At 55.2% G+C, this 27,658-nt stretch overlaps 1 protein-coding gene across 3 annotated transcripts in view; it reads left to right on the plus strand.

The window, feature by feature from the left end:
* PRDM16 (PR/SET domain 16) overlaps positions 1 to 27,658 on the plus strand; it is a 340,177-nt gene that overhangs the window by 145,449 nt on the left and 167,070 nt on the right. For all 3 annotated transcript variants that reach the window (XM_070385088.1, XM_070385089.1, XM_070385091.1), the window contains exon 3: positions 14,687 to 14,737. In XM_070385088.1, coding sequence (XP_070241189.1) covers positions 14,687 to 14,737 — 51 coding nt within the window. The remainder of the gene's footprint in view (positions 1 to 14,686; positions 14,738 to 27,658) is intronic.

Here is a 27,658-nt window from a genome sequence, read left to right on the forward strand (position 1 = left end):
GTGTGGGTGGTGCTGGGCAGGTAGGCTGGTTCCAGGGTGCTTTGATGAAACACCAGCTTCCCTGCTTAGGTGATTCAGGGGCCAGGAGGAAAGGCAGAGGCCATCTTCCTTCCCATCTAAGCCGGAGGGTAGTCGGCAGGGAGATGCTCCAGAGAATCCCTGGTGATGAGTTTTCTGGTCTCCTCATGAATAAACACAAATCGAGGAAGAGCTCGTGGGGCAGTTACCCATAGTCCCAGAGCTTGCTCCGCAGTTTTACAAACTACTGAAGTTTGGGGCTCCCAAAGGGGAGCACAGACGCACACCATGGCTGCTTCCAACATGTGGCCCTCTTGGTGAACCCCCAATCCCAATTGCTCAGATAGAATGTGAGCCAGTTCTCGAGTCCTGGGTGCCGTGCACACACTCAGCCTGAGGCCTGCAGCTCTTATCTAGAACATCTGGCCCCTTCGTGGCTGTCTCCGAGACTCTGAGACCGGGCTGTTCACTCAGAGACGTAAACAGAGGAGCTGCCCGCCAAGGCCGGCCCTGACATGGTACTCCTCACAGTGTTCCTCTTGGCGTTCGATTAGAAAAAGAAAAAAAAACTTGCAATCAATACTCAAAGTTGGATTTTGAGCTTTTCTGCAAAACTGGGCTTGGAGTGTTTAATAACAAGATTCCTCACTGCTTGGCCTCTAGGTTTATAATAAAAATAAATATTTCCCCTTCCTGATGTGGAAGGCAATGCCAACTGCAGGGAGGAGCTTGGAGGCGAGAGGAAGCAATTGGAGATGCTTAAACGCCGCAAACATAAGCCCCCGGGGGTCTTCGGGGGCCGGGTACCTTGACGGGACCCCAGGGATCGAGAATGTTCCCAGCTGAGTTCCGACCTCTTCTCTAATTGTACAGTGTAAACTAATCAGCGCCCAGTGCCTTTTCTCTTTATGACCAAGACAGAACAAAGCCTCAAATTACTAATTACACAAATACAGTGTCTTTTGCTAATTGGATTGGTTAATGTTAGTTAATAAAGCACTTTAAAGATAGGCATGTGGTATGAAAGAGGCAATTCATACGTTTAATAATAGGCTAATAACTGTCAGTGATGGTTAATCAGCCCTTGTCGCATGTACCGACCGTCGGACTCTCTTTCCAGGCCTTTGGACGGCTGGTACAAATTAATGCCGTCACAGGAGCCAGCAGGGCCGGGAGCCCCTGTCCGCCTGCAGCTCGCACCCCTTCCTGCCTGCAGCTCGCGCCCCTTCCACGCCGTGAGGGCTTGGCAGTGCCTGCTGACCACAACCCCGGTGGCGGTTTGGGGCGTTCATCCTCTAAGGAAAACCGAAGCCCTGTTATTTCTATTATTTATGAAAGAGCCTTTGGTTAAACGATTAGGAAAAGGAACCAGAGGCCTGCGTCCTCATCCCGAGGCCAGAGGCTGAGCCGTGTTACTCGGTGACCCTGGGCAAGCTCTTTGACCTTCACAGGCCTCAGTCAACTCAGCTGGAAAATCGAGTAAAAGGACTGTAGTGTCTCAGGCAGGAGCTGCTGAGTGGAGGTGCACGGAGAGCAGACTGTGACAGCCCCGAGTGCCGGGGCCTGACAGTAGAGGGTCTACCGTGCCCGCTCAGGGCCAAAGCCAAAAGGAAATCAGGCTTTGTGGACCCCCAAATCGGGCCCCAGGACCTGGGACTCCGAGCCCCACTCTGGACTGGATGGGTGAGATGCAAAAACCAGGTTCCCTTGTTTCTGGCCATGAAGAGCTTCCTCCACAGACTCCCGAAACCAGGGCTGACTGAGGGCAGGTGCTGGTCTGCGGTCGGCTTTGGAGCTGGCATTCTGTCCTGGCTCCCACACCTACAGGCACCCCGTGGGTCAGGTTTACACTCATCTGGTCCTCTGTTTCAAGATGTGGCCTCCTTGCTATATCCAAGGTTTTATCGATTCATCCAAGCAAATCTTTTTCTGTTAGAGGAAAACCAGACCAGAACAAATCACCTGCCACGAGCTGCCCCATGAGCTGGCATCACCAACTTCATCCACAGGGACCCCCTCTTCCAAAGCATCCCAAGGCAGGGGGCTCTGTCCAAGTCCAAGGGGGCCTCCTGGGAGCAGAAGCCTGGAGAAGCCCCAGGTTTCCAGGGAGGAAACTTGAACAATGGAGCGTGCGCAGATATGTTTACTCCAGTAAATGAAATGCCCCAGGTGCGGATCCAGGGGAAGAAAGTGGCCCAAAGTTCTGCTTCCATCTGCTGGGCGGCTCTGCTAAGCTGGCAGCCTGCACCGAGCGGAATCTATCTGTAAGAACATGAATGCACTGTAATCAGGACCGTTAAACCAAACCAAGCACAAAAGTGAGGCTGCAGGGACAAAGGGCTCACCCACCTCCTGGGTCCTGAGCAAGGACTGGGGGAGGGGCCATGCTATCCAGGGTGGGCAAAGGGGCCACTGGCACAGGGGCCCATCTCGCTCTTCACCCCAAGTGCTGAGAAGTGGGACTTGTTTGTATGGACTTGTTTTTTCTGAGTAGAGCTGGCCCAGCTTGAACCACAGGCCAAGCTGAGGCCACTTGGGCGTCCATGCTTGAAGTTCCACCTTGAGGAGCTCAGGCTGTCCTGGCCCAGGAGCCCCCCACCCCCAAGTGCAGGCCTGCTGAGCTCTGCTGATCGGACCTGGGTCTCTGTCTCTGTGCCCCACCGCCCCTGGGGACCCTGGCTCCCCAGGGCCCCTGCCGGCTGGATTTTCAGGGGGCTGCTTGCACTGTCTCTGTCTCCCTACTCCCCCGGCCCCGTCTCTGTCTCCTCCATCGCTCTCTCCTTCTGTCTCTCTCTGTTCCTTTCTCCCTCTGTCTCTGTGTCCCTGTGTCTGTCTCTTTCCCATCTCGGTCTGTATCTTTGCTTCTCTGCCTCTGTCTCCTCCATCTCTCCCTGTCTCTGTTTCCCAACCCAGGTATGGGGCATGCTGGGCACCGCCCCTGCCCCCAGCACAGGCAGCACTTGCTCAGACCTTGTGTGGTTCACATCCTGGCTGACCTCAGTTCTCTTCTCAGTCTTTGGAAAAAGCAAATAAATTATGCTGCCGAACAAAATCTCCCAACTCCAAGAATAGAGCTTTAAAAATCCTACCAAGAAAATTTCTGAGGACGCGGTCAATGTTTCCCTGAGGCCATGTTCTCCCAGGCATGGGCTGGGTGGACCGTCCCCGGCCACGCTGATGGCCCGCAGACCAGCTCAGAGCTGTGGGGCAGGACTGGAGAGGTACGTGGCCTGCAGGGCCCCTGAGTGCCCTCCCGAACACACACCCCCACAGTGCCCTGGGGACACACATGCCCCTGTGCCCACTCTGCCCCCTGCACTAATGGGGGTCAGTTCTCTGAGACCATCCCGCAGGCAGAGGGTGACCTTGTCATGTTAAAGTGACAGGCACAGCGGTAAGCATCAGCATGACCCCATCACGTGGCTTAAGCCTGTGCCCACTCTTGCCGCAGATCCCATGACTGATGGGGCTGTCCCTCCAGGTCCACGGACGGGGTTCCAGATGCCCAGGCTTACCTCTGGCCATTGCAGGAAAACCAGAGAAGAGTTGAAGAGGCCCTTGCTTTGCTCTCAGGAGTGCAAACAGGAAGGAAGGCAGCAGGTGTGCACGTGTCCTGAGGTTTTGGCTGCTGGACTCAGGCCCCCAGGAGAGCAGTGGGATCCAGACCTCTGGCGTGGAGGGGGGATGCGGGGGTGACTTGTGCTCCCTGCATGGATGCGACCTCCTGTGCAGCAGTGACTCATTAGAAAGAGGAGACACGGTCCACGCAGAGTAAAGACACGGTCCACGCAGAGTAAAATCACGGTCCACGCAGAGTAAAGTCACAGTCCACGAAGAAGTCAGGATGCTCAGCAGTTGCTTCGAGTGCCTGTGTGTCGCTGGTGATCACGTTCTCCGTGCTTCTGGGCGTGTTACTGTGGCCCGAGGTGGGACGGGCACGTCCCCGGGACCCTGCAGTGTCGTCGTAAAGTGGAGTTGACAGAGGACAGTTTTGGGCACCGACCTCCCCTCCTGAGGTCTTGGGAGCCAGAACTGCCTGTGTGACAGCCTGGGTCCATCCCTGACCATCCAGGTGGCTCTCCAAAAAGCAGTGGCGGCAAGGATGCGATTGGAGCACCATCCAGGTTCCCTGGTGTCATGAAGACACACCCCCCTACCCACACTTCCCGAGGCCCCCACACTTCCCATTGGGAACCTCAATGAAGCAGGCCCTGGTGGCCGCCAGGCCCGACCCCAGGAAGGGTCTCCCCATCTCAGGGGAGGTAAACGTCCCAGGATGCTGACGGGCTTGAGGTAGAAATCCCAGCGGGGGTTTGGAGATTTCCCTTGTGACAACTCTGAGCACATCTTGTTGGAAAACAGGAAAAAAGAAAGAAAGACAAGGAACGGGGTGGTTTCAAACTGCTTCCAATTTCACACCGTCTCTTCCCGGCGGGAGGCTGCAGCTGAGAATGCGCGCTGGGCGGGGGCCGGGCAGGCCGGGCGGCCGTGGCAGCTGTTTGCAGGATCAGGTGTTCTGGGAACCCAGCTCTCTAGCTGCCCCGTGTCTTGGTCACTGAGCAGAGCTGCCTGGGGACAGGGGAACCTCCTGCAAGCTCACACAGCTTTCGGAAAGCACTGTGCCCACATCTCCGAGGACATGAGACCTCTCACCTGCGTCTTCCAGCCACTGTGTCTTCGCTGGGCTGGGGGCCCGTGTGCTGCTTCTGCTGAGGACCAGACAGTAACAGGCGGGCTTTTTGTTCCACGAGCCATCCCGTCTTATGTTCTGTATTTTCACCACCCTTTATCATGTAACGGGCCTCATAGCTCACAGGACATGGGGACAGGCCACAGGCTAGATTTACCCTGCCAACCCTGCCAGAGGCCAGGGCAGCCCAGGAGGCCCTCTGCTCCATGCTGTGGTCTCTGAGCCCCCTTCTTGGTGGCTACTCCCCTCCCCCCACCCCAGGAGGGGGTCTCAGTGTCTAAGCCTGGGTGGTCACACACAACATGGGAATTTACTTCCTCAGCAGAGCATCACTGTGCTCCTGAGGAACAGTCTGGTGCAGCATACATTCGCATGCCCCCATTTCTCAGACGAGCAAGTTGAGGCTGGTGAGTGGGAACCCGTAGGTAGCAAGTGCCGAAGAGTCATCTCTGAGCTGGGAATCTCCGTGTTGCTCTGAGGCCTCTCCCACCAGGCCAGGCACCTGAGGCAGGAGGGTCCAGCTGATGCCCCATGTCAGTCAGGAAGCCCTGAGAGGTGTCCCCAGGACAGGGACAGGCGCCCTGAGCCATGGGCTTGGCTGAGTCTGGGAAGTCCTCCCGAATTCCCTCCTGACCCTGAGCTGGAAATGCAGGAGGGGGCCCTGGGGCCGGAGGTTGCTTGGGAACCCGAGGCCAAGTGGGGGTGGGTGGGCTGGCCTTGCTCTGCTGGTTCACTCTGCCCCCCAGAGAGCAAGCCTGGGCCCTGGGGGCTCCTGGCTGCATGGCAGTTGCGTGGATGCTGCAGGATTCCAGAGGCTGCCCATTTTTCACAGCGGATCAGCACGGAATTCCTCGACACAGCTGCTGCTGTAATTGGGTCCCATTAGGAAAGTGTGCGGTCTTGTTCGGCGGCTCCCCCCGCCCACCGCCCCCACGCACGGTGGTCTCGAGTTAGCGCGGCAGCTGTGACTGAAGCCCGGCTCTCGGGCTCTGCCGCGCTGTCTCCTCCCCCCAGATTGGAAACATCCCTTTGTGGGAGAGAGAACCCGGCTCCTTTTCTCACCCTCCCTTCTCTCCTCCTCACTGCCCCCCACCCACACCCCAAATGGAGCCAGTTCTGTGGAGGCCACACAACCTCCCAAGGGCTCCGGTGCAGCCTGGTTGGAATCCCAGCTGTGTGATGCTGGATGAAGAAATCAGCCTCTCTGAGCTCAGCGGGCAAATGGGCATTGCTGGAGATTATAGTGCCTCTGCACTTGACAGTTTGGCTCCTATTACTGTCATTGCTACTTTATTACTGTCGGTAATGGAAACACTGTACCTCTGGCTTCTTCAGCTTGGAAGGTGGCCATCCTCAAAGTGAGAGGATCCTCAAATATTTGCAGAGTGAGGACCTGGACTAATTAAAGGGTGAGGATTGGATGAGGCCAGAATTGGATGGGGACGGGCCTTCTGCCCCGAGGTCATGGCCCCACAGGCACAGGGGCCTCCGGGAGCTGCTTTTCACGTCGTGTCTGTCACTTCTTTGTGCCTTTGTGCTGCCTGACATGACTGTGGGAGTTGAAATGTGCGCTGAAATGTGGGGTGATCACTTCTGACCTGCTCACCTTTGAGTTATTAAAGGTGACCCCAAACCCCAGTGGGAGGGGTGAGAAGTCAGTGCCCAAGAAAAGCCTGAATCCCAGGGGATTCATGGTAGGGCGGTGGGATCGTCACATTTCAGCATCAGCCCATTTCCACCCCCACCCCAACCGTGGGTCCCAGGATGTCAAACGTGCGTGTGTCAAGCAGTCATTGTCGGGATCCTTGACCCTTTCTTCTTCACTTATGATTATTAAAGATCATCTAACAAACAAGTTATCGATGAGCAGGGTCAGGCTGTAGTGCATTAATATGATTCTGTCAATACGCAGGTTATTTCTATAACTAAAAAGGGTTGAGGATAAAAGACAAATGTACGTGTAGAACCGATAATTGACCTATGATTTATTTCCCCCTCGGGAGATGCTGAGGTGCAGAGTCACCAGGCTGCGGGGTCCCCCAGGCAGCTTCTCCAGATGGGCTATCATTCAGGTATCCAGGCGAAGTTGGGGTATGAGGCCATCGGAAGGCCAGGAGCAGGTCACACCTGACCCACAGGGGTCCTGGGAGGATGCATTTTCAGACACGAGTAGGCAGAGCCACCTCCAGTTTGCAATGGGCGGAGCCTGGTGTCGTTCAAGTGAACGGGATTGAGCACAGCCAGGAAGCCACAGGAGGCAAGTCCTACGCAGGCCTGACACCCGCGATGGATGAACAGTGCTCTGGGGCTGCAGAAGGGTCGGCCACCTGGGGACCCTGGGTTTTTGGAACATGAAAGAACATTCTAGAAAATTCAGGACTCTTCTGCAGGCATCCAAGCTCACATGCTTCTTCTGGCTCTTGAACCCAGGCCCTCAGGAGGAAACTCTGGTCCCTGATCCAGGAACAGACAGTTCTGTGGAACCTTCTCCTGGTTTCTGGGGGCACGTGTCCAGTTCCCGGAGCTGGCTATCGTGAGGCCCCTGGACACACCAGTGGTTCCTTTTCTAAGACTGAAAGTTACAGCTTGTCATGAGTCATTGATTGGACGTACCACACGTCACCCTGCTCTTATGATTTACGTGCACTTTCTCCGGGGACATCAATCTTCCAGAAGCAGGAGGAGGAAGCTGTCCCCTGAGGGCAGGTGCGACACTGGACCTGCATCTCCCCAGGACAAGGGCCTGCGGAGCCCTGACCTGGGCTCAGGCTTCGGCTCACCGCCTGGCACAGGAGAGGCTCGGACCCTGACACAGTGTGGACCCAGCAGCTTCCTCCTGCCAGTCCTGCCTGGCCAGCGCCCCACCCTAGCTCCCTCATGGCCTGGGCTGTCAGCCTGTTCTCTCTGTGTCCAGAGCTCAGCTGGACAGGAGCCCCCAGGTAGCACCTTTGGGAAAGAACTCCCTCTGGGGCCAGCACAAGAGGGCAGAGGCTCTTAGGCCTGGTCAGGGCTGGACCCAGCCCACCCGGTTCAGAGAGTGGTGACAGAAAGGGCTGAACAGCATCCAGGGACTGGGGCTCTGAGACCCTGAGCCGCCCAGTGTATGCGGAGCCCGTTTCGGGCCTGGGGGAGAATTCAGAGCCTTGGTTGGAAGGGTTCTGCCAGAGGTTGGGTGTCCTGAGCTGGGGTAACCTGCACCTCTTCTCTCTTGAAAGGAATAGCTTTGGGGGGCAAACCAGGGGAACAGGAATCCTTGCAAGTAATCCTCCCAGACAACCGCCACCACAAAGGAAGGTGGTCAGCCTAAGCCCTGCCTGCAACTCGACTCATGTTCCCCCATGGCATCAGGGCCTTGTGTCTCAGCCCTGGGAGCCTGGGGGAAAGGCCTAGGGAGGGCCTGGGTAAGTTGCTGCCTGGGCCAGGAGCTGGCGGGAGTGAGAGGCAAGACCCCTACCCAGATGATTCAGAGGGGCCTGTGTTTCCAAGTTAAGGATCAAGGAATTGCCCTCTGCTGGGGGAGCTCTTTCAGTGAGGGCAGATCAGGCACTGAGCTGTTAACAAGGTGGCTTGTGGGTGGGCAGGGGTTGGGGCACCGGGGTGGGGGGCACTGCCCGTATTTCTCTGTAAGCCAGGTACAGGGGAACCTGCTCTGTCCAGTGCCTGGGTGACCAGGAACCAGAGGCCAGGCAGGTGCACACCTGGGCTGCCTCCAGTCCTTCCTTTAAGAAGCTGCCCGGTCCCACCCTCTGTCCGTGCCTCTGATCCATCCTCTCGATCCCTGAGGGGCCGACAGCTCCCACCTCTGCCCTCCCTCACCGCTGTGCACATGTGGGAAGGTTAATCTACCTCTCTGAGCGCCTTTCCCATCTGTAAAGACTGTGGTGACAGCTCTTCCTCAGGCGTTCTGAATTTAACGCCTGGTGTGAGCCCAACTGGAGAAGACTCTTGAGAGTGCCTTAGACAGCAAGGTGATCAACCAGTCAATCCTGAAGGAAATCAACCCTGAATATTCACTGGAAGGACTGAAGCTGAAGCTCCGATACTTTGGTCATTTGATGCGAAGAGCCGACTCACTGGAAAAGACCCTGATCGTGGGAAAGATTGAAGGCAGATGGAGAAGGGGCGACAGAGGATGAGACGGTTGGATGGTATCACCGATTCAAAGAATGTGAGTTTGAGCAAACTCTAGGAGATAGTGAAAGAACGGAAGCCTGGTGTGCTGCAGTTCATGGGGTTGCTGTCAGACACAACTTAGTGACTGAACCACAGCAGTGAGTCCCCCATGGCACCCGGCCCTCCCGTCCTCTGTTCCCTGCTGTTTTGCTGGTGTTCCTTTGGGCAGCCTCTTACAGGTCCCCAGCTGGTTGTGGGGAATGGCGCCCAGTGCCTGAGCTCTGTCCAGTGCCCTCCCAGCCCACCACCACCCCACCCCCTCACCACCGCAGAGCCCACCACAGCACATCAGCACAAGCTGAGCAGGGAAGACCCATGGACTGAAACCACGTAGAGTCCAGGCCTTACACAAGGTGGCCCTCCCTCCCCCTTGTGCAGATCCTCCTTCCTTACCTGCTCCCTGCCCCCCATCCAGCTGCCGGCCAGCACCCGCATCCATATTCTCCCTCAGAGGCAAACTGAACCCCCAGCTGGGACTTGAGGACTCCCACGGGCCTCTCTGCACCTGGTGGCTGCTTCCCATCTCTGGGCCAGCTCTTCTGCCCCTGCCCCCCACCCTGCTCCCCTCCAATTCCACTTTTTCGGGGGGCCTCTGTGTTCATGCTGATGTTGTTGGAGGACAGAGTGGGCTTGAGCCACTGCCTCATCCCCAGAGTAGCTGATGCTGGAATCAACATGGTTTCAAGATTTCTTTGAACGTCTCTGAGGTGCCTTCCAGGGTGCAGTGCAGACAAAAGGCGTCCAGTGCTGCTTCTGAAAGGAGGCTGTGAGGGGCCCAGGACAGATTAGACCATAAACCTGGTGTGGGGGGAGAGATTCGTTCACTTACTCAGTCGTCCATCCTGGAGAAGGGAAGGTGTGGGCACCAGATAGCCGCTGGCCAGGCAGCGTGTGCAGAGGGGCTTGTGCCATGGTCAGCAGGGGAGGGGTGGGTAGGGGGTGGGTGGGGGGGTTGCCAGCGGACAGAGTGTTCTGGGCACATCTGATAGCGGCAAGCCGTGCCCAGAGCTCTGGGACCATGCAGGGCCGTGTGGGCCAGGAAGAGCCGTCCGCCTTAGACTCATGCTAATGAGGCCCTGCCACTCCACAGAGGTCGAGACAGAGGCCCCCACTCCTGGCCAGCCTGGGGGTGGGGGTTCTGGGGAAACTGGGGTGAGTCTAGCTGAAGCCCTTGCACGGAGCCCGGGTATTTTGTTGGCCAACAGAGAAAGCAGGCAAGGTAGGACTTGACTATCACTCAAGCTGGGCTGGTTCCTCCTGTCTGACCCGGGGATGGTGGGGCTCCCAGTACCCTGACTTCAGGGTTCTGAGCAGGAGGCTTGGGAAATGCCTCCTGGGAGGGGAGGGGAAGGCGGAGATGCAGGGCTGGGAATGTAAACAGCATGCCGAGGAGACCTATATGCGTTTCGGGCCGGGCCCTCTGAAGGAGCCTGGGTCCTTTTTCGTGCTGTACTTGACTGTGTAAATATTTTTCTTAGGAGTAAAGAGAGAGTCTCCATTCATTGGGTAGGATCTCACTTGAAAGAACTGAGAAGTATCTGTTTAGCCATAAAAGCGAAAAACAGTGTCCAAGGCGCCTTTCAAAAAAATCATTTCTGTAGCTCAAACACAGCCAAGTGGAGTTTTTTTTTTTTTTTTTACTTTTTTTTTTTAATGCAAAAAATAAATAAATATGACCCGCTCCCAGTTGAGAGCTCAAGAGTTTGTGTCAACACCGTTGGAGCCTTTACTCTGGGAGCCAGAGCGGGCTGGCCGGTGACTAACTGCCCTGACGGTTCCTGGGGGTGCAGCCAGCAGGACACCACCCAGGCCACACCGCCGAGGGGGTGGCGGGGGGGCTCCTGCGAGCTTCTGCTGGAGTTCAGGTGTGACTCTGGTCGGAAGGGTCAGCGTGTGGCTCCCTTCCACCCAACGCACCACCCGGCAGCCTCCCAGCCTGTTCCTCTGGATTCAGGAAGCTGGACTTGGACGTGGCCGCCAGCACCCCAGCAGTTCTTTGACCTTTGCCCTGTCACTCTAACTCCCAAGATTCTGTCTCCTATCTCTAAAGCCGGGATAACCCTAGCTTGCGCCCAGATGGGGCTACCATGAGCAGGACGGGGGAGCCGCCTTGGAGGCGCCCGGGAAGCAGCCCCCCCAGAACCCCCACCCAAGGCTCCCAGAAGGACTGCCTGCACTGTCCTCCAGTCACCGCTGCAGCCCAGCGCCGGCCACTGCGGCATTTACACCAGGGAATGTGGCCATCATGGTAGGACCTGGACTTGGACTTGGTCAGAAAACTCAGCCTGAGAATTGTTCTTGAAAAAGCTCGTCTTCCCAGGAAGGGAGGATGCACACATGAGGCTGTGGGTGTTTTTTACAGGGATTAAGATGAGCTGAAACTGGGCGGTTTGATAGATTCTGATCAGCAGTTCACTGGGTCCATTTGAGGGCACTGCTTAGTTGGTCTAAAGCCCAAAGCAGCTCACCACGGGTTGGGGCTGGTGGTCACCAGCTTCGGTCTTGACCTGTCTGCTTGGAATGTGTCCCCGAGTCTCCTAGAGGGTGGCAGAGTGAGGCTCAGGGCCAGGCCAGCATGGGAGGGGGCTCCTTCCATCAACCCCTGGGGCCCCCGCCCCGCCTCCCAGCCTTGGGCAATGACCTGCACAGACGGCCCTAGCCCAGCCCACAGAGGCCCCTTCAAGGCAGGGGCCTTGTAATCAACTTTTAGCCACTTCTAGACACAAATACTCCTCTTTGGGTAGGCAGAAATGTGGCTTTAGCATTGGACAGAGAGGAACAGGGTAGAGAGGCCTGGGCTTCAAAGCCAGGAGGAAGAGGTCAATACGTGAGAACACTTGAGGACCTCTTGGACCACAGGCCGGACTAGAGGCGGGGGCGCTTCATCTGCTGCTCTCTGGTTTTCGAAGCCACGTGTTCAGAGCTCCATCTGGGTTTCCTCCTGTTTGTACGTTTTCAGATCCTGTAATAACAGACTATTTCGAAGGGAGAGAAACCTTCTGGGATTCGTTTGTGACACCGAGCAGAAAGCCTAGCCCCCTCAGGGGACACGCCAGAACTCCAGAGCTGTGAGCATATGGATGTCTGTGTATGTGTGTCTCCTCTGGGCTGACTTTTCGGAGAACAGAGGCTATTTATTTTAAGAGTCAAAAAAAGATGCTTTGAGCAACCCCACTTAGCTCAGTCCTGGCACCGAGACCCTTGAGAGGAGCAAATGCTCCAGGTCAAACCTCACTTTTTGGCTAAACTGCTTAATCAAAACACACCTAATACTTCTGCTGGTGCAGAGACGGGCTTGAGAGCAGAGACCACCACTGCCAACAGCGGCTGGCCAGCAGTGCCTGTGCCGAGGGCTCGGCAAGCAAAATAAAGAGGGTTTTCAGCAAAGCGGCGGACTTGGCAGCGAGAAGGCTGGGACAGAGGCTCCAGAAGGGGTGCGGGGGGCAGACTTTCACGCGAGGTCAGCGAGTCAGTGAAGAGCAGGGGTGATGGTGGTCACACCTGCCAAGGTGGCCGTCACATCAGGGGGGGCGGGAGGCAGAGAGAAGTTGCTGGGACAGGATGGTCCTGGGACCCACTCAGATCTCCTGGCAGGAGGAAGACTTCCTCTGTATGGGAGTGTCGGCCAGCTTGGGGTTAACGCCCCCAGCTCTCTCTGCATCGCACGGTTGGATGGGGCTCCATTCTGCCACTGAAGCACCCCAAGCTGGGCCTGTCCAAGGGGAGCCCAGGGCCAGGCTCCAAGGAGCAGTAGAGAAACCCTCATCTGCCTGGTCCCACCGGCCTGGCCCTGCACTGAGAGCCTCCTCTGTCCGGTCCCTCTTGCTCCACATGTTGCTGGCATCTTGACCTTCAGGGATGGTACCATTGGAACACCCACTTCTGTCCCCCCAGCCTGGAGTTTTGCCACCAGCACAGGCCTTCAAGCCATGGGCAGGAACCGCTCTGAACACTCTTGTCTCCCAAAAGCAGCCTCCAGTTTCCAGCTGCCCCCCAAATCAATAGCGACTGTGGCAGTGCCCGGCTGAGAAGTCCAGCTCCTCAGTGTCCCCAGGACAGTGGCCTGGTGGTCAGCATGCTTGGTGGGTGTCTCTGCAGGAGGTCCCCAAGGCCCCTTTCCTGGGAGGGGTCACAGCAGCAAGGCAACGAGGAGTGGCATCACCAGGTCTTCAGGCTCGGGCTCCTCCATGGCGGGCTTTGGGTGGGGACCTGCTTTGTCCTTCACAAGGGGACAGGACCCGGGAAGGGGAGTCGCTCAGATGGGTGGCCCCTTCTGCAGTTTTGTCCTGGGCCCTGGAGACTGTGAGGCTTAGAAAAATTAACACACAGTGTTTCTTCGTCTGATTCAAGCCACCCTGTCATAAGGGGCAAGTGGATGAACTGCAGGACTCGGGGCCCATGCTGGGACCTTCAGTTCTGCCTGATGCTGACAAGGGTCTCCAGGTGGGGTGCAGGCCTGAGAAACCTGGAGGAGGAGACTGGTCCATCTCCTTCCCTGGGGAGCACGGCCTCTTCCTGGACAACACAGGCTCTCCTGGGACCCAGGTGGTCTGCCTCTCTCCTCCTGCCCTAGGGCTGCCCGGGCTCCAGCCACCCTTCTTGGCTCTGAATTTGGGAGTGAAAAGCAGACAGACAAGAGGACTGCCTCACTGGCCCTTCTGCTGGCAGAGCTTAGCCCCCAGGGCTGAAGCTAGCTCGTCTCCCCCGGGGCCTCTCCACCCGGGTCCAGTAGGGCCTGAGCACCTAGGTACCTGATCTCTCGCTGGCCCTTCTGGAGAGACTTTCCCGGTGTGTTCGTGTCTGCCTCTTCTGCCTCATTCTCTGTTTTCACTCCTAGTTGCATTCCAAACCACGATTTCAGAATCTATTAAAAGAAACATAAAATCCCCAATTGGTTAGAATTCTCAACATTTAAAAATATGACTTATTGTTATTACAGCTGAGTCTGGGCAGATCTGCCAGCATTTGGAACGAAGCGTCTTGGTCCTCTGACCTGACCTGCATGGGCACTGGCGGGCACTCTGCTCCGAGCTTGTCATTCAGGAAGCAATGGTGTCATTATAAGGGGAGGGGGAACAAAACCCCTGGGTTTGACCCCATTTCTCTTCTTATTCTCCAAATATTGGTTTCCATCTTGGTTTCTATTCTCATGGAAACGACATCACAAATTTATATACGTGTTTGTGCAGAGTACTTGTGATCCAAAAGGGAAAATCCCATTGATGCTGCTAATTTGTCAGTTTGCATAGCTTAGAAAGGGCTCTGGGACTTGTCACTGAAACATCACCCTCTGGAGTGGAACTGGGTGGTTTTGAGGCGGAGATGCCAGCCAGGCAAAATGCTACAGCTCTTCAGAGCTGAGCCAAGGAAAGCTCCAAGTCGAAGCCGTTGGGTGGAAGAACGACCCAGGGTGGCTGGCACTTTCCTCGACGCCCCAAGCCCATGTCCATGGGCGGGATGGTGGTGGGAGGAGGGAAGACTTCCTGCTGCTGCCACTGCCCACTCCTGGGGTAGGGGCTCACCCCAAGAAACAAGGAAGGAGCCCCTTACCCATTTCAAGCACCACAGTGCCCCTAACCACACGTGCAGTCTGTACCCAGTGAGCTCCACAGCGTGGCTGAGCTCCACAATGTGGCTCCTCCCTGTGATCTGGGCGGACCCCTGTTCTCTTATTATGGAGAAGCCACCCTCCCTACCCCTATTATTTCAGAGCTTGCTTGCTCTGCCTGCATGTGTATAGCCCACTGTAGTTCGAGGACTGGGCTCGGTTGGAAACTAACAACCCTTTTCCAAATTGTTTTGCAGCAAATGCTGACGGATGCGGAGGTGTCATCGCAGGAGGGCTGCATCCAAAAGGTAGGCAAGCTGGTTCCGCGCCATCTCCCCTCCCATCGAGCCTGCACCCCGTCGAGCCTGCGCTCTGGTTGAGCCCCAGCTCCCGAGTGTGAGGCCATCTTCTCCCCTCCCGTCGAGCCTGTGTCCCGTCGAGCCTGCGTCCCGTCAAGCCTGCGCTCTGGTTGAGGCCGAGCTCCCGAGTGCGAGGCCGTCTGCGGTCAGGCGAGCACATGATTCCCCAGGGATCAAGACGGATGCTGGTTTTCATGGTGCAGCAGGTAGCAGCTCGCTTCACAGAACCAACCTGGTTCCCAGAACCAAGGCGAGCCCCGTACACGTGGGAATGCTTTGGGCCAGTCAGTCGCGTAGAAATGAAATAAATATAGATTGTGTTTATTTAAATATCTTCACTGGATACTCACATGAAAAGAATATAGAGAAGAAAAGCACAATTGGCTGCAGATTCAACAAAGCCTTTCATTGTACTCAGTCTCCGAAGATGGCTCAGGCACCGTGTTGAGTAAGCAAAGTCAGGCGACAGAAAAAGTGTCAATGTGGGCTTTATCCCCCAGTGATGGGTAACAGCCGGTTGACAAACACGAGATCTGAAAGGCCCAGAGAGTGGGCCAGGCCCAGGAAAACACCCCCCCCCACACACACACACAGAGGGAAGTACGCACCCACAGGCAGGTACATTCCTGTATGTGCATGCTAGGCAGACAGCAGAGGGGAGGGGTGCAGAAATCACCCCAAAACCCAGAAGCCATTTGTCAGCTGGAGTTCAACATCTAGAGAATTTGGGCCATCCATGCATAAGTATATACATGTACACACACACATCCACACAGAAAGACACATGCACACACACACAAACACATAGACACACACTTGTACAGACACAGACATGCATACAATACACAGACACACAAACACACAGATATAAATACACGTGGTAGCTGATGCAGTCTTTGGGTTTTCCAGTAGCATTAAAATAGCCTTTTCTCTCCTGGCATCTTGACTTCAAAGCATTGTACAGACCAAGCTGAGAGAGTCCATCTTCTCAGGGTACCCAGACCGTGTCAGGAAGCACAGCGTGGGCATCTGGGGCGATGGGTCAGCACAAGGCTATCCAGCTGCTGTCAGGGGCTGTTTTCTTAGTTTCAGAATCGCCGAGCTATGCTCACGAGGTGCTGTCCCCTCTCCCAGGAGGATCGAAAAACACTGCCTGAGCATACATTCCTGTCATCATGAAAAGTCCTCTTTGGGTCTGGAAGTGACAAGAAAGCAATTTGCTGGTTCCGCCGATCTCTGTGACTTTCTTCCTGTGTCTGGCTGGCTGGTTAGGGTCGGGGCAACTGGGGGACCCGCCATCCTGGGGGACTGAGCCCTAAGAGCTGAGGCCTTCCCTTTTCACCAGGGTCAACCCCAGAGACATTGATTTCAGAGAAAAACCATGTGATGGGGGATGTGGTCTGACCCTGCAGTGACCTCTGGCAGGGGTGACCTCTTGCAGGGGTGACCTTCGGCCTCATTTGTCTCCATAAGCGCGTCTGTGTCTGGCCCAGGGGGCAAATGTCTGAGCAGAGCTGGGACAGAGTGTCCTCTCCCTGTTCACTGCCCCGGGCCCTGAAGCCTCTCTTCCTGGAAATGCATCCGCAGGCCCCAAAGTGAATCCCGGCCGTGTCCCTCTCCCTCCTCCACCCCCCACCCCGACCCTGGGAGTGAACTCTGTTTTCTTAAAGGAGGAGGTGGCCAGAGCAATTTGAGCAGCTTCCTTGTGCCTTTCACAGCGTTTCAGAGAATTGAGGTGCTTCTACCCCCCACGCAGAGGAACCATAGTCAGCTCCTCTCTCAACTACTAAAAGGAACATGGAACCTTCATCTTCCCCGCTAAGAAGGAGCTCACACAGGGCGGGAGGTGAGAGATGGGTCAGGCAGTTGTCCGGCCTGGGGGCAAGCTTCAAGGCAGAAGGTCAAAAGGTGGGGTCTAAGGTTAAGGTCATGAGGAGGAAGGGATGCATCCTCTATCCCCTGAGGTGGTGCTGTCTCCAATGTGGCCTCTCCTTTTTACAAACAGTGGAGGGCAGGCCTTGGATACTGTGGCCCAGACGTCCTTCCGAGAGCTCCACATGGAGTGGGCACAAGCACCCTCCAGCCAGGGACCCACTCACAACTGCCCAGCTTGGCACAGCCTCCCTTCATATGCAGACCTTTGTAAGGCCCGTCGGAAGGGTGCCCACGGAACCAGACCAGACGCCCATGGCAGCTACAGCAGCTGGGAGGGGCCAGTGCCGGGCAGCAGAGCCGAAGGGGCTGGGCCGTGGTTGCTCTGAGAGCCGCTCTCCCATCCCCAGCCCCTGAGGCTCCGTCCTAAGGCTTTGTCCACCTCTCCGGATACCCCTGCCCTCACAGAGGAGTGCTCCTCTGAATCCCCGGACTCTCCCATCCTCACACTAAACTTAGTGCGAGGCATTTGGGGCATCAAGTGTGATGGGGTGGGTGCCCTCGGTCACGTTGGTCGATGATCGAAACCTTAACTTGGCATCTGGAGCCATTTGGTTACTTCCCAGAGAGGGAGGGAGGGGAAGAGGTGCTGAGAGAGACTCAGGTGCAAAGGCAGCTGGGGTACTGCAGCGGGGGCCGGAGGACAGTCAGTGTGGCCTTCTCTTGACCTTCTTCCCAAATGGAAGGTCACAGCTGTGTCCCTTACAGCTTTGGAGACGCACACGTGCTTGATACATGAGAGGACCGTACACGCCTCAGTGCGCTAAGGATTAATTTAGGTATTCCTTGGTGATAGGAGATAGACCCCATTTATCAGTCTTATAGTTTAGGATTTTGGTGTCTGGCTGAACAGGGCCTCTCCTCCTCCAAAGACACACACATCTGGGGGCGTTAAGGTCCTCCAGGGAAGCGCTGAGGCTATGCAGCCTCGGGTTGGTCAGCTGACACCTTTGAGCATCACTTATTCCAACTTCAGGATTCACTGAATCACACTTTCTGCTCTTTATCAGCATCATGGAACCCCATGGACTGTAGCCTGCCAGGCTTCTCTGTCCATGGGATTCTCCAGGCAAGAACACTGGAGTCGGTAGCCATTCCCTTCACCAGGGGATCTTCCTGACTCAGGGATCAAACCCAGGTTTCCCGAGTTGCAGGCAGATTCTTTACTGTCTGTCTGAGCCACCAGGGAAACCCTCAGTGAAATGTAACTAAGGCTATTAATTCAATCAGTGGCTTGACACAAGAGATGCAGAAAGGGTGATGTTTTGTAGGAAGTAGTGGTTATCAATTCTTGGTATTAAAGAACCAGGATGCTGAAGAGGCTGTGGACTCTACCTGTCAGAGTTTACAGAGGACAAAATCCAGGCCCAGGGAGGCTGGTGGTGCCTATATCCGCAGGGGAGGCGGGATTTGAACCCAGGATCTCTGGTGCAGAGCTGGGCTCACATTGGAGAGATAGCGGCTACAGCCTGGGAGCTGGCACCAGGCTTGGCCCCGCCCTGAGAACCCTCCTGCGCCCCTCCCTCAGGTCGCCTCCATCCCCAACCTGTCCTGGTCTCTTGTGTTCCTCTGTCCCCCAGTCCCTCTTGTGGCCCCCTGTGGTGCCACCAATCCCTCTGCATTCCTCCCCCACCTCCACCCTGCCTCCTATCTTCACATTCTTGCATCCTCCTTCTACCGCCCACTGGTTCCCTGCATCCCCTCCTCCTGTGTGCAACACGCCCAAGTGCTCCTGCTCCATCGGGTGCTCGGCTGCCCCACACTCATCCCAGGTGTGCGTTCCGGATGCTCACACACTTCCCTCCAAAAGTCACTTTGGCTGCAGGTCCAGCAGCATCGCCTTTTCTAGCCTCAGGCCGGGACCTCTGGGACCGCTGGCTGCAGCCGACTCTATTTAGTCTCTGTTTACTTAGAGGGAAAGCCCGGGGCTCCTGGAGAGCAAACATCTGCGGGAGATAATCTAGGAGCTGTCCATCCATCACTGGGGGCGCCTGGCTCCCTGGAGAGCCTGCCAGAGCCTGGAATAAAAAGGCCGGGCGAAGAGGCTTTGGGGACAAATAAAGAGCTGTGTTAAGGGCCCGCTGAAAATGGATGGAAGACATTATTAAGACTCAATGGCCGTCTTATCAAAATCCAATAGGATAGACATTTGGCAAAAGGCTTAAATTTATTCTTTGACTTTCTGGAGGGCTTGAATTTATCCGTTAACAAGAGTGTAGTCCACCCGGGGAGATGGTATCAGCTGAAAGAATTTTGATTCAATCTCTTCAGTGATATGAAAGGGGGAAACACCAGGCCCCCAGTGGCCGCCCCATTGTCTCGCTTTATCTTGTTTTCTTTGACCGTCTTGAAAAGGAAGGACGTGTTAATACAGTACAACAAGCAGAAAATGCAGAGGGAAATGACCTTTTTCTTTTTGTGTTTTCTTCTCCCCCGCTTCTCTACCCACACTGCCCCCCTGCCTCTCCAAAATAAATAAATGAATCAGGAATTCGCATCCTTGGGGGTGAGGTCTGAACCAGGACAGGTGCATCTCCAGAGGTACTGCAGTTTGGAGTCACCTCAGCCAGCGAGCTGGGCCAGGGATGGGGAGCTCGAGGCTTGGAGGGAATGTCAAAAATAAATTGAGCTAATAAAGCCTGCTGTTGGAGTGGGACTGTGATGAGTCCATAAATCTCTCCCTGTTATTCCGCACAAAATGCTACAGGTCATAAAAGTCATCCGATAGCCCAGCCTGGCGTTCTCCAATAGGGTGGTTGATTGATAATTACGATAATTCCCGAAATGATTGTTTGGACGTGAGGACCTTGGCCTGTCCCACTGGGCTGTTGTACGTGTGTGTTTTCTACAACCTGGCCCAGGTGAAAAGCCTCCGGTAATGGGCATCCTGAGGTCTCCTGGGCCCCTCCCCGGGGAACCTGGGGACTAATAAAGATGACCAGGAGCCAGAAGACCAGGCAGGTGGGAGTGGAGATGGACAGGCAGCTGCCAAGTGTCTTGTGCAGCAATTAGTTGAGAAGGCTGCACATCCCAGGTCTCAGCCAGGCTGCCACCAGGCTGTGCCTTGGGGGTTTGTGTCCAGCACACCAACTATCCAGGTTTTTGTGGTCTGTGACCCTCTATGTAGTTTATTTCCTTTGCGTTGTTTTTCCCCTGGAGGAAACTGAGGTATTTTCCAGGTGGCTAGAGGGCGAGGAAGGCAAGCAGGGAGGGAAGGATCGTGACTGGAACAAGAGATGGGGAGACCAGTCAGCCCCGAGTCTCCAGGACAGGGGGTTGGGGAGCATGTGTCCCGGTCAGCCGGTCTTACTGGGACCAGAGCAAGCTAGACTGTCCCTGTTAGCCTTTGCCTGTGCCAGCGAGGTTACTTTTAGAAATCCTTTCTTTTCCTCTTTACCACGCCTCCCCCATCCCCCCACCCTTACCCCCCACCCCCGACCCCAGGCCGCAACACCTAGGAGCCACCCAGGTGCTAGAATTCAATCGCTATTTATGCAAGTTCTTCCTGAAAAAAATTCCAGCAAAGTCCCAAGCCCTAAGTGGCCTGGGCTCACAATTAATAATTTGCATGTGGGATCAGTTATGTCTTTATGAAATCAAAGTGTGTTTAGCTGCCACGGAGACAGCTCCGAGTTGATTTTGATAATCTCGGGTTGAATAGACTCACTTCGTTCCAGCAAAGCCTCGGACAAAGGCTGGACAGTGGCTGAAAGCCCTTCGGAGACAGGCCTCCTTTTCCTTTGTCGGGGGGCTGCTGATAAAAGGGCCGGGAGTCCATTAATTCAGTGAATGAACATATAGTAAAGTCAGTCCCCTCTTGAGAACAATAATGTTGAGGTCAGCTTCGGTTGCCATGGAAACTAAGTACTCCTAAGAAGTTTGCATCCTTGATTTTGCTGAATCAAAGGCTGCAGAGTGGAGAGGTGTAATGGGGCCAAGACGCAGAAAGTCGGAAAGCCCCGCCCCCACTGGTCCCCTTCCCGCGAAGGCGGCTCCGGGCTGGTGGCCTTGGGGACCCTCAGCCGCTGGGGACCAGGCCAGGTCTGGCTCTTGGCCCTCCCCTGGCCCCTCCTGGAGGCCTCTTTTTTTCACCACTGTAGAGGCTTATCTGAAGAGGCCCTTAGGCATGACTCTGGTGCCCGGGGCAGGGCAGAAAATCTAGCCTGAGGGAGGGGCCGCAACCTGAAAGCCTCCACCTCAGTGGCCCCGATGGACTCTGCTCTCTGGCCACCTCACAGCACCTGAACTTGGCCTCTGGCGGGGGGTGGGGGGGGTAGGGAATGGCGGGTGGTGCTGTGGCCCCTTCCCACCCGGAGCAGATAAGGGTGATTAATGGGCCAACAGCAGTAGGGAGGTGGAGGCTGAGTTACAGGCTGGTCTAGGCTGGGTGAGGATGTTATAAACGTGAGTTTTTGTATTCTGTCCCCCCAACAGCTGGGCTGATTTTACTTACCCTTCCCCCCAATGGGTACCTGAAAGCAGCTTAAACCATCAGGTCAAGCTGGGAAGAGATGCAGGTATTATATTTTCTTCACAGTAGTTTACTACCTGCTGCAGACCTGCGTTTCTGAGGAATGCTTCATCTTAGCTGGACTGGCCCTCGGCTTGGGGGGCAGGGTCTCAGGCGGAGAGAGGGGAAGTTGTTCAGACAGACCCACTCTACCCTGAGGACCTTGCCTGGGGTCGGGGGAGGAATGAGAGGCTCGTGTTTCTTCTTTTTTGCTGCTGAGAAAGCACGGAACCCGATTTTCTCTCTTCTACTGAAGTAGCCCTTGTCAAACCTGCTGCAAGGCTTCTGGACTGCAGCTTGGGATGGAGGTCCTGGAGGAGGGAGGTGGGCATGAGTGGCCCAGAGCCCAGCAGGCAGAAGCCCCTCCTTGGGAGCTGGTGACATGAGGATTCCTTTCTGTGGTCAGGCCCTTCCCTCACCCTGCTGACACTCTGCTCAAACCTCAAAGCAAGACAGATAAAGTGTCACTGATTTCAAAGGGCAAATTCAGAACTTGAAAATGGGCTTTACCCGCCAAGTAGACAAAGGCCCCTCTCCTTCTCACTGGAGACCTGGGAAGGCTGGGCTGGATCCGTCACACTCGAACCTGGCTCTGCCCTGGATGCTATAACCCTAGGCCTTGAACTTCTGCATTTCTGTTTCCTCCTCTGTAAACGGGGAGATGATAATCACAGTCTCTAGAGCCCTGCGCAGCCTGGGTATTGAGAAGATAGCGAACGGGCAGAGCTCTGGGCAGAGCCAGGCCTGCTGAATGGACAGTGGGGCCTGTGGCCATTGTGGCTGGCATGGGACAAGGGGCCATTCGGCCCTGGATGGCCCCAGCTGGGGCACCAGGGGGCTGGGCCCCATAGCAGACACCTGCCTCTGAGATGGTGACAGTACCACCTGCAGCAGGTCAGAGGTCTCTTTGCTCCCCTGGGAACCACACTGGCATCTTGGGGTATCCTGGAGGCCCTGCCGGACAGCCTGGGGAAAGGTGGCTGGGAGGGGTGGGCTCTGCTGGTAGCGGGCGATGAAGAGGATTTACTGTCCACATTACCGGCTTTATACGAGCCAGATGGTGGTGTCGATAACTCCATCGTGTTCAGGTGGGTGCAATGGTGAGTTAATTAAATCGTGCCGTGCTATTAGGAGAGAAAAATATATCAGTGCAAGGCCTGCTCAGCGTCTTCTGCTTTGAAGGCAGACACATGTGTGCCCATGGCCGTTGCTGGCTCCAGGGCGTGTCCTCTGCCCGCGGCACCAGGAAGCCTCCAGCCTCACCTTTGCTCCACAGACCCGCCGGCAGCTCATCAGTGCACTTGTTATCGGTCTGAGTGTAAGGTTGACTTCTGGTTTTACACACACTGACTGTCAAGATGGCCTGTCCCTCTCCAGGGTAAAGGGTGGCGGGTGGGTGCTGTGAACCCCGGGCCCCGCCCATGGCTGGTTGCCTTGAGCTGTGAGTCACTTCTCCCTGGGCTGTGGGCAGAGCACCCGGGCCTCCGGGGAGGGCCAGTTTCCTGAGGTCCTCTTGTGCCTCTGATGGTGTCGCTGTGAAGGTCTCTGGGCCTGTGGGCACGTGTTCCAGGCAGGCCCCTGGGCGGCCCCCAGGCCGAAGAGGCTTCCCTTTCTTCTCTTGGCCCAGGACTTAGCCAGGCGAGGAGGGCCTCGTCCTCCCACAGGGGTGGCGTGTGGGGGTCTCTGAGGCTCACTTGGCAGGTGGTAACTCTGGGGAAGGCTGTGTCCTACCCCCCACCCCCTGACCCCCCCACCGCCCTGAGAAGCCGCCTGCTGCCACAGGCCTGGGGATGTGGCAGGTCCACCGACCTCTCAGTTCACCACCACTCATGACTTCTGTGAGATGCGATGCTGGCTCCCTGAGTATGGGTGTCACAGGTGTGTGAGGCTCAGGTGTGTGTGAGGCACAGGTGTGTGTGAGGCACAGGTATGGGGTTGTGTCACAGGTGTGTGTATGAGGCACAGGTATGAGGCATAGGTGTGTGTGGCACAGGTGTGTGAGTTCAGATGTGAGAAGCACAGGCGCAGGTGAGGCACAGGTGTGGGGTTGTGTCACAGGTGTGTGTGTGAGACACAGGTTTGTGTGGCACAGGTGGCTGAGGGACAGGTGGGTGCCCGGGGGGAGGGTCCTGTGGGGCTGGTCAGCACCTAGTCCTGAGCCCACAGGCTGTGCCCCGCTCCCTCAGCAGCTTCTGGGCTCACGTTGCCTTATGCTGTGTTGGGGGTTCGGGATGGGTGTTGGGGAAGAAGGACAGCAGACATGTGAGAGGGAAAGTGGAACTGGAACCTCGCTTGCCCCTAGCGAGGCTGCCCCTCCCACCGCAAGCCCTGGGACCTGGGCGCTGCCGCTGTTCTGACCGCTGCCACGGTCCCTGTTGCCAGCCTGCCAGCTCTTTACGCACACCCACTCCTCTAGCCCAGCCCCCCAGGTACTATTGCTCCCACTTCACTGTGCAGAAGACTAAGCTGCAGACAGTATGTCAGCTGTCTGAGGCCACAGGATTCAGTGGGGAAGCCAGGGGTTTCCCAGGGTCAGCCACATGACCCCAAAGCAGGTATCCCCGAGTCTCATGTTATACTGGGTATTGCCCTCCAGATGTGAAGACACAGCTCATCTAGACACACCTTCAGGAATTGGGTTTGGATAAATATAAGTGAAGGGCTTCCCTCATAGCTCAGTTGGTAAAGAATCTGCCTGAAATGCAGGAGAGCTGGGTTTGATCCCTGGCTTGGGAAGATACCCTGGAGAAGGAAACGGCAACCCACTCCAGTATTCTTGCCTGGAGGATCCCTGGCAAGGAGGAGCCTGGCGGGCTATAGTCCATGGGGTCTCAAGAGTTGGACTCAACTTAGTGATTAAACCACCAAATATGAATGAACTCAGAGAAAGGCAAGAGTGGGTTGGGCTGGAGTAATTGAAGTTGGCTCATTGCACAATGGCCTTGTGTAACAACCACCCCAAACCCTTAACACAGCACTCGGTGACCCTCACTCGTGTGCAAGTTGGCTGACCTAGGCGGAGCTCGGCTGGGTTTGGTTCCAAGCTGATGGTTGGGTCCAGTTTCCTCCTTGTGGGAGTTTCCAGTGGGCTTCACGGGGCGTGTTGTTCTGGTGATGATGGTGGGAGAGAAGGAGGCGACATGCATAAACATCATGTCCGGGCTCAGACAGAGTCTGTAGCCGCTTCTGCTCACACCCGTGGAGGCCAACCACACAGGATGGGAACGTGCTCTCTGCCTCCCACTGGAGGGGTGTAGTCACAGTAGAGGGGTGGGAGAGTAATGCGTTTATGGCAGCAGGCTTCCTGGAGGAGGTGGCCCTGGGGCTGACACAGGGCCAGTGCCCAGGCTCAGGCTGAAGCAGGGAGAATTACTCGAGGTATGTGGAAACAGAACAGAGCCTGTGGCAAAGCTCAGAAGAAAAAACAAAGCCCAGCCTGCTGCTCTTGTGCAGCCTGTCTCATGGGTGCAGCTCCCCCACCCCCGCTTTCCATAGATCCCTTGGAGGCTCGTAACCCTTGAGGATGACTCTCTGGTCCTCAGAAGGAGGCTTGGTGCAAGTTGCCAGAGGAAAGCGATGCTGGGCTGGTTGTGGGAGATGTCCTAGCTCACTTTGTTGGCAGGAATTCCAGAGGCCTGCATCTGGGAAGGAGACTGAAGAACCAGTCAGGCTTCCTCTGACTGGTTGGATTGACGTTGACTGATGGGTCGTGAGGCTGACGAAGGTGGGCAGGATAAACACATCCCTGAAAGAGGCACTCGGATACCAGCATTAACAAGAGAGCTTTGCTCTTAAGCCACAGAAGGACATGGAGGAACTCTAAATGCATATTATTAAGTGAAAGAAGCCACTGTGAAAAGGCTACATGCGGTACCATTCCAACTCCATGAAATTCTGGAAAAGGCAAAACTATGGAAACAGTGAAAGGTTGGTGGGTTAGTGGGAGAGTGGGATGAACATGGGAGCACAGAGGGTTTTCAGGGCAGTGGTGCTCTGGGTACCGTACTTGTGGATCCATGTTATCATGGATTTATCCAAACCCGCAGCTGCACAACAGCAAAAGTGAACTCTAGTGACAAACAGGGACTTGAACGGATGATGTATCGATATTGGCTAAGTGGCCACACTAATGCAAGATGATAAAAATAGGAGAAGCGAGTGGCGGGTGATGGGAGGAGATGAGGGAGGAGACAGGGGGTGCATGGAAATTCTGCACATTCCACTCGTTTTCCCATAAACCCAAAACTCTAAAAAAATGAAGGCTATTACTTTTTTAAAAAAGGATTTTCAGAAAGTGGTGTATTATACCACATACATCTTATATAAAATATATACTCACAAATAAGGACATACATAATATGGAAAGGCTGGAAGGAAATATACAAAAATAGTAACATCACTCTTTGTGGTGATATAATGGATGATTTTTTAAAAATAGTATCTGTATGGGATATTTTTGTTATTAAATATGTTGAGTAAAGTGCTTACATGATTCCTGGTCTGTGACAACACTAAGTGGCAAAGGGCCTAATGCTTTGGTGACTGTGGTCATTTCACAGGGAGCGTTCCCAATAGTTAGGTTATTACCTCCTTGTGGTCCGGGGTTCCCCCTGCCTTCCTGTGGGCTCCATCAGTGCTGTTCACCCATGTGTGTGACTGTGCCTTCCAGAACCGAGGTAGGTTCTGGGCCTTCTGCCTGCCGTGCAGTAGGCTGAGCCATCTGGCCAGTGGCAATGAGAGATGCAGGTGACTTCTAGCTCAGAAACCAGTGGCCAGCATGATACCCTGCAGCAGTCTCTGCCCTCAGACAATGAACCCAGAAGGTTCTGGATAGCTAGATGATTGAGCAGAGCTGCCCTGTGTGTTGTGCCAGGCGAGCAGCAGGAATGCAGCATTGGTCAGGCTTCTGCATCTCAGAGGCTGTTTGTTTAGGGGGCATAACCTCGCTTACCCTGGTTGATTCGTTTAGGGAATCACTAGTGCTTTATCCACTTCTGCATCATCTCAAAACACCCTTCATTCATTCACTCATTCACTCACTCATGCCTTCAACAAATGGTTGTGGTGGTGGTGTTTTAGTCAATAAATTGTATCGAACTCTTTGCAACCCCATGGACTATAGCCCTCCAGGCTCCTCTCTCTATGGGATTTCCCAGGCAAGAATACTGGAGTGGGTTGCCATTTCCTTCTTCAGGGGATCTTCCCAACGCAGGGATTGAACCTTGTCTCCTGCACTGGCAGGCGGGTTCTTTACCACGCAGCTACCGGTTCAACAGATGGTTCCCAAGCACCTACTGTGAGCAGGACGCTGTCCCCGGTGCTGGAGACAGCAGACTGTATTCTAGCAGATCTCCACCCCACGGCTCAGGTTCTGAGACCTGTCACCCGTGCAGAGGGGCTTCCACAGCTTTTGTCCTTTGTCCCTGGTTCCCCAGGGAGGCCCTGTTGCAATGCTCCAGGTCAGAAACTCCTCTTGTGGCAGACAAGCTTCCATAAGCCTCTTGTGCTGTTTGGGCTGTGCATTTCTGGCAAAAATGCCCCATCTTGTCACATAGGCTTGTCCTTATCCTCATAGGCTGGTGCTTCTGTGTGCTCAGTCGCTAAGTTATGTCCAACTCTTTGTGACCCCATGGACTGTAGCCCACAAGGCTCCTCTGTCCATAGGATTTTCCAGGCAAGAATACTAGAGTAGGTTGCCATTCCCTTCTACAGGAGATCTTTCCAACCCAGGGATCAAACTCGCATCTCTGGTGTCTCCTGCATTGGCAGGCAGATTCTTTATCACCAAACTACCTGGGAAGCCCTTGGTGATGCTAAAGAGTTGTTATTCTGAGCCATTCCTCCTTAGCGTCCCCTGGCATAGATGGGGAGAAATTGTGAAGATAACAAATTGATTTGCACCTGAAGGAATGGGAATCTTAATCTACCAGATTTGGCATGAGGGCATCATTTTCTCACTTAATAACATCTCCTTTGAACAGTCTCACCTTCAGCCCCAGCTCTCCATCTGCTGATGGGACCCATCATTCCAGCCGACACAACTCCCGTCAGCCAGGGCTGTGCTGGCAAACGGTCTCTTCTCACCCAGTTAACAAGATGTTTCTCCAGTACAATGTTGATACATTAAGTCATAAAAGGCAGGACTTATTATTGTGTGTTGGAACCTCGCCTCTGTTGTCTCTGAGCAATGGCCAAGACTCAGAGTACGAGCCACAGAAATGTGTGCATTGCAGGGATGGAAAATTATCGCATAAAAGAGTCTGACATGCTGTTCATCACGGATTAGCTGAGCATAAGGAGAGATATTCAAAGACAAAAAGCAATAATGAAAGTCCACCTCTCCAGACTCGGACCAGGTACCAAGGGAACCGGCCGAGCTCATGGGTCTCAGAGTCACCGAGGATGTCCATGTGCCATGGCCAGGCCGG

This window comes from Bos mutus, chromosome 16, assembly GCF_027580195.1.
Source record: "Bos mutus isolate GX-2022 chromosome 16, NWIPB_WYAK_1.1, whole genome shotgun sequence".
NCBI classification, from domain to species: domain Eukaryota; kingdom Metazoa; phylum Chordata; class Mammalia; order Artiodactyla; family Bovidae; genus Bos; species Bos mutus.